This window comes from Haliotis asinina, chromosome 15 (assembly GCF_037392515.1).
Source record: "Haliotis asinina isolate JCU_RB_2024 chromosome 15, JCU_Hal_asi_v2, whole genome shotgun sequence".
NCBI classification, from domain to species: Eukaryota; Metazoa; Mollusca; class Gastropoda; order Lepetellida; family Haliotidae; genus Haliotis; species Haliotis asinina.
The window spans coordinates 8,511,881-8,530,770 of NC_090294.1; the positions used below are offsets into that span (position 1 = coordinate 8,511,881).

General features: G+C 35.8%; 1 protein-coding gene across 2 annotated transcripts; it reads right to left on the minus strand.

Moving 5' to 3' along the window:
• Positions 1 to 520: 520 nt before the first annotated feature.
• Positions 521 to 18,615, minus strand: LOC137266023 (cytoplasmic polyadenylation element-binding protein 2-like). 2 transcript variants are annotated; one of them, XM_067801521.1, is made up of 9 exons: positions 17,537 to 18,615; positions 11,135 to 11,179; positions 10,205 to 10,310; positions 8,165 to 8,344; positions 7,199 to 7,288; positions 6,931 to 7,049; positions 5,957 to 6,071; positions 5,556 to 5,737; positions 521 to 5,206 (listed from the first exon to the last, which is right to left on the minus strand). In XM_067801521.1, exons 1-9 carry the CDS (start codon positions 18,458 to 18,460, stop codon positions 4,979 to 4,981), a joined length of 1,989 nt encoding a protein of 662 aa, XP_067657622.1. In that variant the 5' UTR covers positions 18,461 to 18,615; the 3' UTR covers positions 521 to 4,978. The 2 variants fall into 2 exon arrangements, with proteins under 2 accessions (XP_067657622.1, XP_067657621.1); XM_067801520.1 differs by lacking the exon at positions 11,135 to 11,179 and having other exon boundaries at positions 17,537 to 18,591.
• Between the last annotated feature and the right edge of the window lie 275 nt (positions 18,616 to 18,890).

Sequence of the window (18,890 nt, forward strand, 5' to 3'; positions counted from 1 at the left end):
CCCCACTCCACATTGTCCATACCAAGAGATGATCCATACCAAGACAATGGGATGATTGCATCGTGAATGTTTCTGAGGAACATGGTGGTATGTTTTGTTGTAGGTAAGAGGAGCATGTACACCACTGCTGTGGCTTATGTTTTGAAAACATTTGCAGAAGAAGATCCTACAATATTAGGATTTAGTAGACTTCCTCCTGTCTGCAAGTCAAATACAACACCAGGCTTGAAATCAGGGTTATCATTGTTAAATTTCTGGTTACTACGATATTAGTACTGGATATGATAGCTGACACCAATACAGTGACATTCAGTCATTTCTACCAGTGTAGTAAAGCAACTAAGATAGTGGCGAAATAGGCATGCATTACACCCCAACACTTCTACACCTTGTTAACTTTAGCAGACAATATTAGTTGTTTAGTGGTCAAAGCATGCTTTTGGCATACATAATTGCCCCAAGCACCTGCGGAGCAAGCTACAAGTAACATGTTAGTTGTGTTAGTATAACAAGCATGCTATTTCTATCGAAAACCTTTATTTGCCTGAAGAAATGTCATACACAAATTGTTAAGGTTAGAAAGATATTAAAAATTAGTTGAAAAATATAAATAACATAGCAGCAAAAAAATTGAAACATACCAACCACAGGTTTACTAATACCCATAAATCTGTTGACCATTGAAAGTGCTCTACTTAGAAAACTTACAAAAACCTTCATTGGTGACCATTGTAACATAGTTTCCAATGACAGCAATGGAACTGTAATAATCATGTAAAAAAGAACAAGTCTTGTTTTATTAAAACATAGAAACTTTATGATAATTCATAACTCTGCATCCAACAAAATAGCTAAGAAAAACTCCCCATATACAAAACACAACTGGTATGAAAATTGGTCAAGAAATTGAAATATTCCTCATGCAGCTACCCAGCATTCCACACACAGCTAAGAATACAAACTGCTTAATTTATCGAAGTCCAGATAAATGCCAACCTACATACTACAGGATTATTCTCAAAGGTAGTGTTTATATATTAAAAATCCATAGCTCCAAAAATAATTAAGACACAAAATAATTTGAATATCTTATAACATTAAATAATAATAATAACTTAATCACATACTCCGGCAGCAACAGATGAAACATCAAGACTAATACTGTGTTATTGAATGAAATGATAGCACACATCACAGATGACACCGACAACAGATCAAACTGATCATGTCACACATATGTCTGGCTGGAAAAGGTGAACAGGAACAATATCTTGAGACATGCCAGTGATCATCAAAGTGGGGGATAGAAAATTATACTATATATTAAATTTAGAATACTAAAATAACAGCAACTGTTATTTGAACATGGAATAATATAAACTTTAGATGAACTATGTGTACATCTGGGTTAAAATCACTTGGATACAGTCACTGTAATCCTCGGCAACAGTTAATGTGCTATAAAAATAAGCATTTGAATAAATACATACACATAATAACCAAAATAGAAAGTCTCCTGAAATATTGCACTTGTAGAAAGATTCTGCTTATCCCAACACCAACAGAAGTGGAAACTATGACCCCTGCCTTTATCTAATATTGTACACATTTGTTATGTCCATCTCTGAAACAGAATGGGAGTGGTAGTGGGGAAGGAGGGGGAGGGGAAGAAAGGTCTCCTCTCCCCTTCTCCCCCACTTAACTCTCCCTTGGGGGCTGAGACAGTATAGAGCCATGCTGGCAAGCACTGGGGTTGTAGTACAATATAAATAAATAAGTTAATTTAAAATACTTGCAACTTTAACAATGGCTTTAAAACTTGTCTGAACCATTCAGACAACCCTTAACTCCATAAATGATTATTTTCCAGATTACCTCTGGCTTCTCATACACAACAGTATGTTTGAAGTTATTTCTTTGACTAGCATTATGTATGCATTTGCACTCCAAAGTTCAGTAGGGTTTTCCTTACATGCAACAGTCCACATACAGAAAATAATATTCATAATCATAATACAACTGGCCATAAAAAATAAACAGAATAAATACACATATATATCTACAGATGAAAATGGGATAAATAATTTGTTTATGTTTACACTTTGATTTTCATCTGTCATTTTAGATACAAATTTCAACAACACAATGCTTTGCATTTCCTTGAAAACGATGTCAAGACAGTCTTAAGTAAGAGACAATTACGTACTAAAATACCAAAACTCTACATTTTTTCACTGTATCAAAATATGTAACATAAACATATCAAAACTGAGTATTAAATGTACAAAAGGTGGACCTAGTTTTAGCAGGAGTCTATCTTTGCTTGAAATTGAGGCAATATGTGAATAGGAAGAAGTTGCAGGAAGTGATATTTCACACTTCCACAGTAGTTTCGCTGTAAAAAACTTTGGCATAAAGAATGGGGCGGCTGATTGTGAGACAAAATCACTTATAATTGCATTCTCTGGAACTGATTCATTTGATGATATCAAAATGCAAGCAAAAACTGACTCCTTTGAAATTATCTGTATCAAAAAGTGTTTACTATGCAGTGTGCCTTTTATTGTAAGTTTCAGGCATGTTGGCATATACTGCATTTAGTTACGATCACAGGTATACCACTACAAATGACCCGCAACATTTTTCAATGTGGAAAAATATAATAAAGTACAAATTCTTCTTTACTGTGAATGAGCTAGCACATTTCATCAATAACTGATCACAGATCTGAGAAAAGGCAATGTTAAATACAGTTAACTAATTCAACAACACAAGCATGGAGAAAGTACAACTTAGGATAATAAATAAAAACAAGTTGTGAGGGTGCACCCCTCTTGGTAGCAAGTGCAACAATACTCTTCCTAATGTAAAAAAAAAAATTGGAAGCATATGTCTTTTTAACTCACTGTTTAGGTAGCTAACATTATAAAAAACAGACATAAATACAAAATACCCAACATCTATTAAAAAACTGTAGTAGATAAAAAATAATGTGAATTATCTTATTACAAACATCATGCAAAGTTGAAAAAGTCCAAATGTCAGAACAATGTAACAAATTCTGCAAATTGCAAAATGTCGAGTAGGGATTAATGCAATACTTGGCAATTATCAATTAACTTGAAAATCGGTCATAAACACAGATAGCCCTCCTACTAATTTGATAAACTGAACTGATAAATATAGAATCAGTTCAATAGAAAAGCTTCATATGGAAGCTGAATAGGAAGGATAGAATTGTGCATATTCCAATGTGCCATGAATTATAAAAAGGATACATTTAAAGTCAATTTGTGCCAATAAAAGGGAATAACTTTGTGAAATTTTAAATTCTTAAATGCATGTAAAACAGATCCAACAGGTAACTGTGGAAAAGAATCAAAGGTTTAAAATCAATCTCATAGTCTGTGCCCCATGCTTGGACAAAGAGTGATTATACAAAAATAAGGTGTCTTTGAAAACATTAACAAAGATGAAACTAAATCTCTAAGGTTCAACAACAAAATATAAGTTCATCTTCATTGAGCAATATATGACTGAAACAAAATATATATAGTGACACAACCTTAAACAAATTGCACGATTGCACCAGAGAAAATCTATGTGCGACTGACAAGAATCAGAGATTTATCACAGGGAAATGTGTCAAACATTCTTGCAAGAAAGTGAAAAATAGCCATTTCATTTCAATTTCAACCTTCAACAGTGCAAGACTAGATACATGATGTACAGGTTAGTGAGTTTGACTGAAGCAGTAATGATCTGACTATCTCAAAAACTATCACCAGAGATAATGACTGCAAGAATGGGCAACTGACTTGATTAGTTTGAGAATATTTGACACATACCCAAAGAAAACATAAGTTTCTTCCTTTCCTGCACGTTAGGAGAAGGGTACAGGTTTGGAAGCCACTATGGCACTAAATGACGGGGAATGCATGTGAAACGTCATGGCACACTGCGCACATTCTCCTTGCCAACTACAGATTTGCTTTTGGTGTAGTAAGGAGGCCAATCTATGATCATAATAATTGCCAAAAATACCCAGTGAATGTGTTCAGTGAATCACAGTAACGTTCATAAAAAAGAAATGGCAATTGGTAACAAAAATAGTCTTTTGCATGCAATAAAAGATTTCAATTCTGCGCAATGTATAAAATTGACTATATAAATAGTAATCTTACAAAGTGATAAATGCTGAATTTCAAATGAACATGTTACAATTACCATACATATCTCTCTACAAAATATATATTCCCTGCAGATTTACACATATGCATAACCCTCTCCAATGTGCACTAGCTAAGGTGCATCATGGAAACTCTGCCTTGGTGACTAGATACAGCTCACAATAGAAATGGATATCACCTCAAAATGTCTAGAGATACATGAAACATACACCATCATTTATTTTGTCATAATAATATAGGAGGTACTCCTACCTTATATGCCAAAATAAACTTTTTTTTCAAATTGTTCTTCCTCCTGTATATAATCCATATAAAATACCACAGACACTGAAGACTAGAAAAGGTGAAAAGATTTACGTACCACTGTTGCCAACCATCTACTTTGAATATGCACATACACATCTTTGGTATCGTGAGATCGACTCATCTTTCATTTGAATCTGCACGAATAGTTTCAGTTGTACCAAATGATTACCTTTATCTGACCTCATTCTCGGTATCGCTGTAACCTTGGCAAGTACACTTTGTATTGTTTTGTAAACAGCCACCAGCTCATCGTTCACTTCCATGAAATGAGTGTCATCAAATAGTAAGATGATTCACAATTATCGCAGTGTCAATTCAAAGGTTGACGTTTACTTCAAGGACAATATCACAATAATTGAGGCAACCCTGAAGAAAATTTTCAACTATAGAAAAAGTGGATGAACAATAAAAAAGCATAAGCCCTATGTAAGAGTTGATAGTCAAAGGGTCAGCATGTTCATCCTGCTTGCTCCCACTGCTGGTTAGCACCAACGAAATGGCACAGCACGTGGTCGGTCTGCTCCCTCCTTGACTAGTGGCTTGTGGAACTCTCGGCCAGGTCGGGAGTGGATCTGTGCCCAGCAGTATTCACAGTAATACTGCAGGCACGTCACATTTGCACAAAAGAATGGCGCAAACTTGCCTCCACATCTTGCTCCCTGGCACTCATCACACATCTGGTCATCCAATACATATGGCTTCACCTCAACCTGAAATGTAACACAACAGTATATAGAATTTGACAGAAACAAAGAATTCCTTTGAAATTGAAAAGGAACCCCAACGAGAAGGGAGATTCAAAACCTGAGGAAATCTAGACTTAGATTGCACTACAGAAATAGAAATGGTTAGGAAGAACGGAAAATAAAGTGGTGCAGGAACTGTAAGACAGAGTGGATGCATGAATCATCCTGCTCACTGATGTTACGGAAAAGATATGCAATTGAGCAAGTATGTTTCATATGCCAAATTTAACAATAAGGCAGCAGTATCATGCAGTCAGTTTTCTGGCTTATAATTACATTTGTGGGCTTCATCCACAGTAACAAACGTACATACCCTCTTATCAATATCACCATGTTGTAACTGGACGAATCGGGCACTAATAGCAGCTATGTAGCTTTGTTGATTTGAAAATGCAACCCTCCCAGCTCCTTTTGGGTACTTCAGTTCTGGGTCTGTGTCAATTCCTGCATAGCAAACTCCTCCGTACAGACGATCCATTATCATTGCTAGTTCAACTAAAAGAATAAAATGAAGTCAGTTACAATTTGACCTTCATCAGTCAGTCTCAAGTCATCATTTGTAGCAAAAGCTAGCATCATACGATCCAGCATTATTAAGTGAGATTACAAGATTTCTTTTTCAAGGTAGTATGATTCATACAACATTTATCACTTTGAGTAAGACAAATACAGGTCATCATATACAGAGAGGTGATATACTATGAAATGACAAACCTGCTCTTAGTGGTCTAGGAACACCACCCACAAATATGGTCTTCCTTGGATCCAACGGCTGAGAACCATCCATGACGAAGTCAGAGTCACTTAAGTTCCATGGTCTGATCTGTACCTGTGTCAGCAAATGTTTTATGTTAGTCATTTGTGTGAACAGCCTAACTACTTACTGATGGACATTAAAGTATGTCATAAGTCATAACAAAGTTAAAAATATCTTGCCACTCACCAGTTTAAGACCACCATATGCCTCTTTATCTTCACAAATGTGAAGAAAACATACTGATCAGTATCTGCCACTGGGCTTTTTATATGATACACTATAAACAGAATTATAATATTAAAAGGATGACATTTGATACATGCTGATTATTTGTGTCATTACAATATTCAACATGTAGGATCATTGCCACTTACTACTTATCGATTTAATGAAATGATAGTATGAACAAACACAAATAGACCAGGGCTCGATTTTAGAGACGTTAACACACTTGCATCAGCCTGATTGAGGTGCAACCTAAGAATAAGATGTTTCACCATCCAAATTCCAGTTGCAACGTAGTGTGTTAAAATGCCAGAGATTTCTGTGCACATAAACATAATTCATGAAGTACCAATGAAACCATAGCAACACAGAGACACAGCTGATCCCTGTATGCGAGAGCTGTCACAGCTGAGACGTGTCTATGAATAGCAATGTTTCAGTGCCATAGTTATTAAAAATGGAGCCAACATATTTATGCTAATAATGTTAGATTTACTGTTCATTCATTTCTTGTGCAAGTTAGACTCATAACTTGGTTGCATTTTGTAATATTGGGTTGCACCAGTGCAAGCAAGAAAGCACTAATGGAGCCCTGTAGACAAATAGTCAAGTACAGAAAACAATTATTTAGTGGTAATCATCTTTCACTTCAGGAACAGTTGAGTTGCTTAATAAATATTGACAAATCAATCTGCAGTGAACTTACAGGTTTGTCCTTCATTGTTGGGCTTGACACACACCAGTACAGCTTGTCATCATCCACCAAACATGACTCTATTAGTGCTTGGACTGACATTTCATCTTGGAAAATCAGGAAACAGTAGCCTGGAACAAACATTTCCACTAAATAAGAAACTGGCCATTATAAATATTATGACACAATTCCTGTTAATATGATGTGACCAGAGTGTGGATTGTTTCCCCTGACTGACTGAAGTGCCATAAAATACCCATCTTCCATAAGTAGGCCATACCTTTTGGAGGGAAGTATGACTTGGACTCTGCTTTGTGTGGCCAGTCAACAACGAGGGGCCCAAACCTACGGAAAGCTGCAGTTATTTCCTCTGGAAACAATATAATAAATAATTACATTTCAAGTTTGTAAAAGACACCACATTATCCAATTCAATACTCAATATACAAATATTTACACTTCAGAGCATATGAAACTAGTTAAAATGTTTTCAGAAATAATACAGCTTTCAAGATGGTCTCATGGCAGCTACTCTGACACAAACATACATGGAACACCACAAACTGTTGGTAGTATCTTCTCTTTAATATTGAAGTATTAGAAAGAAACTGATTGGGGGCTAGTGTCATAAGTAGCTAGTGTCAAACACAACTCATCTACATCACACCACCATGAATACTTCAGTAAAAAAGGAGCCATTAACAGTTCAGTGATACTGCCATCAATAATTTTCATGAAAGACTCAGAATAACATTGCATTTCTGTCTTTTACCTATGTTTTGGGAATACTGTAATCAATACATGTTTCTAGATCACTGATAAGCAGGGCTGGCTGGAAAGAGCCAAAGTCAGTTTAAGATAAATGTTATTTATGATTATTGATATGAACTTAATATCAGTGATAATACCTTGCACAAGTATTGTGAAGAAAAAGGTATACTTTCCACACACAATCAAAATTTAATCTTTCATACTGTGCTGCTTCATGTTTTGATCTCTGGCATAAATGTGTCATCTCTCATGACGAACATATTGATTTCTTTACTAATATTTTTATCAAAGTCACCTCAGTGATATTAATCAATAACTGACATCTATTTAAAGGATATTGATCCCTATGATCTGTATCAATTGCAAGCCATACTGATAAGTACTAAATCAAACAGTAGAATATGGGCCACTAGAATGTCTAACAGCCATAATGAAATGTTGAAATACAAAGTATATTGTTTTCATATGTGGTTACCTTCATCAATGTCTGGAGGGAGACCCCCCACAAAGACCTTCCTGGAGAATCTCTCGACTCTATCTCCAACACCAGACTGAGAGCTGGGAGAGACACGGGGTGGAGTCCCTATGTTGGGAACTGTCTGATCTAAGTTGCCAGAATTTAACTGGTTCTCTTCCAAGTCAAATGGAGACTTCCCTGCAAAACACAAATCATCCCATGGCATAAAACCGACAAATAAAACAACTTCACAAAAGTGGAATAAACCTCATAACACTGGAGCAACCCTTTCAGTCATACTTTCCTTCTGTCATCTTCACTTACATGAACATGTTTAAGATGACTGCCCATGATTTAAAATTCCACTTCCCATGGCCCCACTCACACAATAATAAATGCAAACGGATATTTATAAGACTTGGTTAGACTTACATACTGTAATTCTATCATACCACAATAACAACATTTCACTTGTTCAATTCAGCTTTTTATATCTTGGGCATTACTGTCATTAAATGTGTATAAGAAAACACATGTTTAATAACTCTAGGACAGGTTATCATATCTACAGTTACTGGTACATCTGGTAGACATTTTGACCTGTTCATATTGATGCAATACAAAATACCATTCAACTCATAAATAAATGGTAATACTTTTGACAAGCTACTGTTAAATCAATAATAATTTTATGGTGAACAAAGCTAGCCCTAAAAATAGTCCACCTGGTAAGTTAATTGCATCAGCAGGTGCCCTACGTGGTGTCTAGTGTTGCAGCATGTCTTGGTTGTTTCAGGAATCTGGTGCTGAACTAGTCAACATTCCTGCACAACCTGAGCTCTGGTATTCTGACATTGCCACACAGGTTGAAAGATAGTCTAAATGTTATGCAACTCTCTCTTGAATTGACTCACTATCATTTGGACAATGGAAAAAAATGCATAACAAATAGCAAACAGAATGTTTCTGTCAGTTCAGTGATATGAAAGGTCAGAACAGTCTGAACAAATGTTACACATATTTTGATATCAAAACACAATGCTTCCCAAACTATCCACTGAAACATTCATATATATCATTTGTTGTTTCAAACCTGAACACCTGCTGATTATCTAAAAGTTCTTATGCAAATTCTCTGACCATAGTTTCACACTTATGTGATCATACATGTGAGGATTGAAAATCAAAAGTAATTTCAGTATCCCACTTAAATAACCTGCTGTCAACTCTTTCTTATGAAGAAAGTGGTAGTCTACAAGGAAATGTCATTTGCCCTTCCTGATTTTACAAGTAAAGATGATTAGGCTAAGTTTTAATACTGCATACAAAGGTTTTATAGTCAGTGGCACTCTTCAGTGAAAATAGAATGCACTTGAATGGTCACACAATCGGAGAACTGAGGTAACTAAACATGTTACATCAAGACTTCCCTACTATCCATAATGTAACATTCACCAAGAATGAAACAAATCATTTGATAAACTAATTATACCAAAATGGCATGAACCACTCAAAAGTAACTGGTCATTATCAAGGGAAATAAATGGAATAAATGGGTTTTTTTTTAGATTTTTCTATGACATTAATTATAATCCAAAATATCCATAAGATATCAATCAATACGTCATGTTCAAAATGGATGTCCTAATACTATTTGCTTTCAGCAAAAGTCCTGTGATACACTGAGTATGAATGCAATAAATTTCAAATGTAAATGAAGAGGGAAGTCAAACAGCTGCTAATTTGTTGATAAGGTAAAATGCCCCCGTTGATGCAGCTCTCATTCTAAGCAATTTTTAAGTAGGCTTCATGAGCATCTGATGGCACAAAAGATGATTCAATACAGCTTGAAATATACACACTAAATTTACTGCCAGGTTGACGGTGCCAATAATGATATCACTCATTATGTATTGCCAGGTCTAATCAACAGGAACATGACACTTTGAATAATACCTATCTCATCAGCATGACCTGCATATACACCAGCCCGTGTTTGCATTGAGAGGAAAAGAGGATAACATGAATGCCTGATAGTCTGACAAGAAAAAAACATACCTTTCATGTGTTCAGCAAAGTGTTCAGGCCCTCCTGTCTTCATGATATCAAGAAGCTGACTTTCCAAAGCAGGAAATCTCATTGTGTCAAAACTTGTTGGACGGTCCTGCAAAAACAATGTCCAATAATATTAACCAGAGAAAAAATTAGGTAATGACTATCAACAAACATGATAAACAACCGGCTAGTAATAAACAATATACTACATAATAACACTTCTCATTAAATATGTATGTTATTGTTATTTCTTGTATCATTCAAATATTGTGACATTCTAATTTGATGTGCAACCAAAACTGAGGATGAGAGACTGACACAACTCCAACAGCAAACTAAAGGTACAGAAGCTCACCATATCTGGCTTTGAGATAAATCAAGCATTAGTTAACACTTAGGTGTGTGTAGAAGTTTACCTTTATACCACTGAAATATTTTGCCAATGTGCACAATGTCCTTTATGATTTAAGACTCCAGTAAAACATTTAAAATTGTTTATCACAGGTACTTCAAATGCAGTCTGATTGTGTATCTGGATCAATGACATTCCTATAATATTCAGAACTTCCAAACAGTATCTTAAAGTTTAATGAAAAACATCAGAGTCATTAAACAGTTGTAGTATCCCAATGATACATGAAGAATCAGTATAGAGAAATAGCATGCATTCTTATGAAGACCAGATTACCAGTCCCGAACAGCTAGACACACCTGTTGTTCATAATCATGATTATTACAGTGAAAATACATGGCATTGCTTATTGAGTTGAAATACATAAATGAATTTGGAAAAAGAGGTAGGGATCTTAGCAGGTAAGATGAATACTAAAGGCTTGTTAAAGATAAATCTAATTATCCGCTCTTGTCTGTAAAACTTGTAAAACTTATTACTGCATGTTAGGCAGTAGTTCTAAGGTATAGGAGGAAACTTACGTTTTTATGTCTAGAACGGCTGAAGTTGTATTCCGATGGTGATGCCTTGAAAAAACATGAAGCTACTTATAACCATTATCATTCACAGAATTTCGGCTTTCTGAGTCTTGTTATTAGGAAAAATAATGCTGAAGTTTCATTCTTAATCATACATTCTGAACATATTGTGTAACAAACAACTTCAAACCAAATGGTGAAATCGGTGGCAGGAAAATTCCGAAAATGTATCAATAGCTCCATCTTAATCAGTTTATATTTTTCAAAAAGGCTTCACAATGATGGCAATTTGTATGAACACCTACCCCCCCACCCCCTTCTGTAAATAATGACTTTGACAATTTTCATTATAATGTATAATATGGTCTCATTATAAATACCAATAATTTATTATGTAATTCAGTCATTTGCATGTGTTGTCCAAGAAATATGACCTTTTAAATGAATGATAACTACACTAGAATGCAATAAGAAAGTCTGAATACAGACTAGAAGTGCTTGGTAGATTGAAAACTGAAAATGTTACAAGTTTAATCAGCCAATGAACAAAGAAAGCTTCATCATTAAAACAATGTTAACTAACCTGGACAAATACATATTTACAGATTCTTATTAATAACAACTTTCAACTTTGAAAAATGACTCTTATTATTAATGACATGATAAATAAAAGCTAATGATAATGATAATTGATGAACCAAATATATTTACCAAATCTAATCTAAAAATCTAAGTAGAAACTTCAGATTACAGAGGTTTAGTTAAGGTTTCACTGACCAAAATGTCAAGAATATAGTTTGAAAGAAAAATCAACCGAAGGATTGACAATGACAGGAAAGCTACTTTAAAGGTGTTGATATTAAGGTGAACAAATGTGCAATCGGAAAATCTGAAACAACTAAAACCAAAATATATATTACACACACACACACACATTTTTCGAAATGTCCCTGGAAACACAGCAACTCTTGACTTAAAGCAGGACAAAACAGCTCATTACTAATAGATCAACTTAAATATCAACCATTTTTAAATTCCAAATCCTTAACTGATACCAGCATGATTAAGGTACTATTCACACAAACAGTCGAAATTTATCAGGACAACCAACAATCTCAATATCTATACCGGGACCTTAATATTGAATGATAAAGGTAGGGATTGGGAAAGGCGGGGGCCACGGGCCATTTTGCACATTGTAATGAAAAATGGCCCATTAAAATTTTGAAGTCTATTATTGATACAAGCTCAGGGTCCCATTCTAAATTAAGAACATGGGTGATAATCCTGAAGATGGTCCATTGTCAAGTTCTCTATCCCAATCCCTGTACAGGTATGTCCATACTCAACATTTCAACCAGTTGGTAGGGAGAAAACAGAGGAATAGTTTCACCCAGGTAGAACTGATGCTCACAGGGTTACATAAATTATTGCGTATAATGCATTAACAGTCACAAAATGGAGTAAACTTCAAAACTATCCTTATTTGCAAACACAATTTTTACCAATTATTTATTTGCATTCAAAACAAGGTCAAAATTAATCTGCAAAAATGGCTAGCACCAGGGCAACTTAAACAAACTGTTTAAGTTAGTCTGATGTCTGCTAATCAGCTACTATTTGAGCACATGATTTTCTGAATGCTCGAACAGATGGCCATGGGATTATTATCCAAAAAGTCACTCTCCCAAATTCAGTTCCAGTAATCTACTATCCAAACTTGTATCAAAGAAGCATACCCGGTCACAGATCGAGAGCTTTGGTGATATAAAAACAGATCATTAGGTCCTGCAAGCTTGGTGGCACGGTGTAATAAACTAACTTGTTCACATAACGATTATGACAAGGGACCCTTAACATATAATAACTGTCCTGAGACAAATCTTACCCCATAACCTAATGATATATATCCTGGTTAGGCATGCCATTATTACAAAAGATTCACTTTCTGAGACACTGCCTCACAAAATATTACAAAGTTATAAATGTCTGTCTTATTCCATTGAAGCAAGGCAGGTCACTGTTGCAATACACATGAATGAGATGACTTAAAGTGTTCAAATTAAAGGTATAAAAATGATGGCCAAAGGTGTGGAACTGTCAAAGATGTAACAGGTTTCTATATTTAAATACTAGAATTATCTTGCCCCATGACACATGCCCCAAGGTTATGTTGTGGCCTTTCTTGTTACCTCAAGGTTATGCATAATTTATCCAATAAGAAAATTCTTAGATATTATTATGGAAGTTCCCAGTTATGTTCATCTTCATGAATAAGAATTAGAGTTTGTTTTATTCAAAACTAACTGCTTTTTGGTGTGTAATGAGCGTTTCTGAGCATATGTGAATACCTGAAATTCTTTGATAGTAAGAGATACAGATAAACAAAATTTACTTGGATCATTCCTACATTATCTTATAGCTGATAGGAGTCTTTATGATTTATCTGGCTTTAGTTATTCTGATAAACCTGCTCATAACAGAAGTCTAGAAAATGTATGAGAGAAAACAGGTTAGCTGTCAACCATTTCAAGATGTCTGAATTTGCACACCAAAAAGGGTTATTTAACACATTCTTTGAGAATGGATTCTGAGGACAGTTTTGATTTCTCAAGGATATTTTTCCTGGTTGTGATACCATTTCCCCTACACCAAACTGTACACAGATTATTGTTGAAGAATGCCGGATTGACAATCAAGACAACTTGCTTTAAAAAGTGTCAAAAGCCAGAGTAAGGGGTTAGCTCACTAAAGGTACCCTAAAGCCTCTTTGAATTTCAGGAAGTTTGTCACTGCTCACATCAAGTGGTGTTGGATGTTAATTGCTATCCATGAAAGCTAGCATCTGACAGGATCAAAAGCCCAGTTTCTGTTTGCTCCCAAGGGTTTTGTCAGTCTTGAAGGTGAAGGTATAAATGACAGCCAAGATATATATGTGTGTGGAAATAAAGGGGAGTCCTGTTTCTTTAATTGATACTAGTATATTAATCAACAGTGCTTGATTCTGACTTGAATATTCTTTTAATTAATAGTTTCTCACAAACCCATCATTAAATAATTTGCAAACATCTTAATCTCATTTTAAGTTTATTTGTTTAGTTAAGTCACCCTGCTAAATTAAATGAGGTTTTTACATGTTATCTGTAAGTTTTAAAAAGGTCAAAATGAAGAGAGAGTTAGTTCAGCTAAAGGAAGAGTTTAAACATGCGTATCATTAATGCCACTGTTGGTAATGTATTTTCAGTATTTTCATGTTACATGAAAGGATAGTCAAACATCATTGGGTCAAAGCTGAAGGGACCAAAGTAAATACTTTGACAAAACTGCAAAATGATGAATATCCATGGACTAAGCTGTTATTTTCATGAGTTCAAAATTTAAGTTTAAAACAACACACCTTGACTGCATTCAAATTCTTTTAATTTGGTTTGGGACTAGCAGTGTTAGATTAGGGTGAAATTTTGAGTGGGTCCAAATTGATGATAATAATGTTTCTAGACCCCCTCCAATGTTAAATAGATGGGCAGATGTAAAATAGAGGGGGTCCTCACTGAATTTGATGAGTCAAAACACTCCAAAACCCTCTCCGGAGCCAACACTGGACTAGTTACCTATAAGTTACATATAACAGCAGATTGATCATCGTCATGAAGGAAATAGCAATTATGCATCAATGTCACAAACCACTCTAACATGGAACTTTCTATATATCTTAATCTGTCTCTCTGAACTTCACTTCAGAATAATCTGTTGTCCCCTACCTTGATATTGCTGGAATATTGCTAAAATCAGCATTAAACAAAACTCACTCTCTCACCTCTCAATCTGGTGTTCCCTGTCTAATATTGCTGGAATATTGCTAAAGGCTGTGTTAAACCATACTCACTCTCTCACTTCACAAGGACAAGAACTCCTTGGTTTTATTTTTATCCTTATCCTCCAATGCTGCTTAACTTGCTTGATAATGATATTATGGGTCTACATTTATCTATTCATACTTATCATCACTCAGATCATATTTCTACTGTGTGACAATAGCCTGTCAATAATAACTGCATCTTGATACTACAGAAATGTGCATTAAAAGCAATGTGCCATGTTACTAGTTACCACAACATGTAATCAAGTCACATACTCAGGATACCCTGATCTATCATGCCACAAACACAGCTTGCTGTGGACCAAATCAAACCACAAATCAAAAGTCGCAAATTCTCGTACAATGTCAATGAACAATGTTTATCAAGAAGTTGAAAATCCATTAATATTCCATTCTGAACAAATCTATCGTTGGTTATGTTTCAAGAAATCCAAGGCAACCATTATGAAGAACTTGTGGTCTATTGCCATAGATTATTTTGACCCAATAACTTCTTAACTCTTTATGATTAACATTAGATCATAACCATACAGTTATCAAATTCACTTAAGGGACCCTTGTGTCAAAACTCTGATGCAAATGATTGTCTGATGGATGTTCTAAACTGTTGTCACAAATATTTCAAACACGACACTCAGTTTGGTTTGTAGAGTCTGGTGCATAAGATCCAGAGGCTGCTGTAGTGAGCAATGTCTCAACCTGTTGTAGTTCACGGCAATCAATCAACAAAGACAGCAACCCTGGCTCCATTTCGTTACGCTTCTATTTCCCTTCTTAGGAGCTAATGCTTATTTTCTCTAATCTGCTTAATATAATATACCTTATGGTAATAATGGGAGTCCACAATGAAAGGTCACATGTAAATTCTGAATTTTGCGTGCTCTCAACCAGCAAACAATTCTCAAATGTAAGCACTAATGTTGAAAGGGAATAAATTCGCTTGGGATAGAAATTATGGCTTAGTGGGTCAATACTAGGTAGTCAATAACTCTCTTAATTTCTAGCATCATCATAACAACATGGACACCTTAACATTTATACTCAAGTTTGAGTAACAAATATATATGCCAGTTTTAATGATGCACGCACCTGAAAACAATTTCTACTGTAACGGTCACATAAATGAAATGAACAACATCTATTATTCAGCTGTGCATAGGAAAACTAGCTTGCTTTGGTGATGATCATTTATCAATAATTCTTTATTAAGACATCTAAATAATGTCACTGTCTTAAACATAGGGGCAAGGAGGGCATGACAATTTCTCCTATAATGGCTTTAACATTAGATTCATGAATTTTGATCACTGACAATAGTGATGAAAACTGATAAAAGAAACTATACATAATTAATGGGGTCAAACTTTTAAACCAAACCTAGAATATGTATATCCTTACGTCCTTATTACATCTGGAAGAAAACAAATTTGCTTATTTAAAAAACAAATCAAATGGAATAGGAGCAAGCTCTAAAGACGCCTGGAACATTAATTATTTCAAACGTTGTAGGTTCGTCACTTGTATTTCAAATATGAAATAAATGTTTTTGCCCTCCTTATCCAAATAATGAAACATCACTACAATACAATATGGTGAGAAATGATGCAAGCACCAGTACCCTCCTGAAAGTATAAATGTCACTGCTTACTTGCTGTTTATAAAGTTCAGTGTCTTCAGGTCAAAACATAAAATGAAAGTTTCTTTCATAATTAAATCAAGCTAATTCTGACAAACTGGTAGTTTGAAATGTTGCAGTGGTAGAAATTTAGTGGAAGCCCTGGTGTCTCTGGGATACACTCCCATACTACTCTAAAAGAACTATATATCCCCATCAACTTCAAGATGGTGCAATTAGGGCTTGCTTAAACACCAAGTTTGATTTGATAGATAGCATCAAGCAATGTCTAGCGTGAAAATCAAGCATAAATATTCAGCTAACAATTCCATATGCTATCTCTTTAAACAGCAAAGAGATGCATGCAATATGCAGCAACACTTCCAACATATGTAAAGAAATCTGTTTAATTCTAACATGAAACAAACTTTTTCACAATGTATGGCTACATTATAAGGTCGTTCAAAGAAAACCATTCGATAGCTAATGCTGCTATGCCTGCCCTATCCTGCCCTGTACGCACACTCGCTAACCAAACTTGATGTCAGAATGTAAACACTGGCTTCCTTCCCACATCAATTGCAGTTACATTCACCAATATCACCTGGAATTCAAAGTTGACACATGGAACATACTCAGTGGACATGGTTGCAACAATACACATGCATATATGACCAGAAAAGACGCCATGAACACTGCTACTCTAGGACATATGGAAGGATGGTGAAAACAGGTGCCCCAGGACTAGAAATCTAGGCCATATTGAGGTGACCTGACACAAAACTGTAAATGTAAACATCACAGAAACATACTCAACGAAAAACATCCAATAATGTACACAAATGAACTGAGAATGGGTATCCATTTGGTATATACTCCGATTTTGTCGATGAATGACACAAACCCTCACCTGATTAAACACAACAGAATTCATTCCGTCCCTGTGAAGGTCATCATATGCTTGATATTCAAACTGCGGTTTCATTCCAAGAGCAGCCTGTTGTATTTGACCAGGAAAGGAAGTGCTCCGACGAAACTTGGACGGAGCAATGAAAGAAGATTGGGGAATTTGTGGAAAATTTGTGGCCCTCTTCATGGGGGCGAGAGCGTTGATATTTGGCACCGATCTACGCTGGTGATTTGGCTGAACATTCCCCCAAGGTGACAACGTAGCTGGGTTTTGTTGACTAGACCAAGATGTTTGGGGTGCGTTACTCCAATTAGGATAACTTTTCGCATTATTCAACATAACATTTGGACTCTGGCGTTGTGGAAAATTATGATGGGCTGTTATGGCCCGTCTCTGAGGAGGGGGTACATTCATACCCATATGCTGTCCAGTAAAGCTTGCATTCATCACCGAATTGGGTGCAGGGGGAAACTGTTGAAATGTAACTGTTCCATTCAACGACTGGAATCCATGTACAAACGTATCATCAGCAGACGCAGTAGACCAAAAATTAGGTGCCGATGAAAGAGATGTAACAACCGTGGTACTAGGTTCAGAAAGACCGATTGACAGCTGAGTTACTGAACTCAAACTCATGTCATTTTTCTTCTCCTCCGGTAATCCCCCATTTACTGTGTTTGTAACTATATCTCCATTTTGCTCAGGGGTTGAATTTCCTTGACCAATGGACACGGGTAGCTGTTTGGGTGATTGTTGTTTTGAAGCAGGCTTTTCGAGCAGCGTGTCATCTTGCATGATTTGACCACCACAAACACTAGGGAATGGGTCCGATGCGAATAAGGACTGATTGTTTGCAAGCTGGTCAAAATCCACAGGCGATAAAGCTCTTACGTTTGTGATAGTGTCCAGTCCAAAATCACCCATGAGCCGGTCGTTATATCTTGTTCTCAGTAATATATCCTTTTGGTGTGGAGAGGCCCTCACAAACTCAAATTTAGGCTGATCTTATCGCCACGTCTGCTTGATTCCGAACCACGTCTGCTATCACAGCTGAACTCTCGTACCCAGTGCTCTTTGTTGCCTAAGTATTCAGTGACGTTTTCAGTCACCCCACGAAAGAACGTAAATGGCGTTAGAAATGTAAAACAGTGAACATGTGGAGAAAATGGTGAGACTAGGATGCAATTCCCAATGACACCACAGTCAGCTATGGCTATATCATCCAGTTCTGCTCTGTTTTAACAGCGATAGGAGTATCGCGCAGATGAAGCGGGCACCTCGAAACAGTCACGTGCTTAGATATACACATTCCGGGCCTGAGGAGGCGTGTTCTGTTATTGGTCGCTTTTTACGT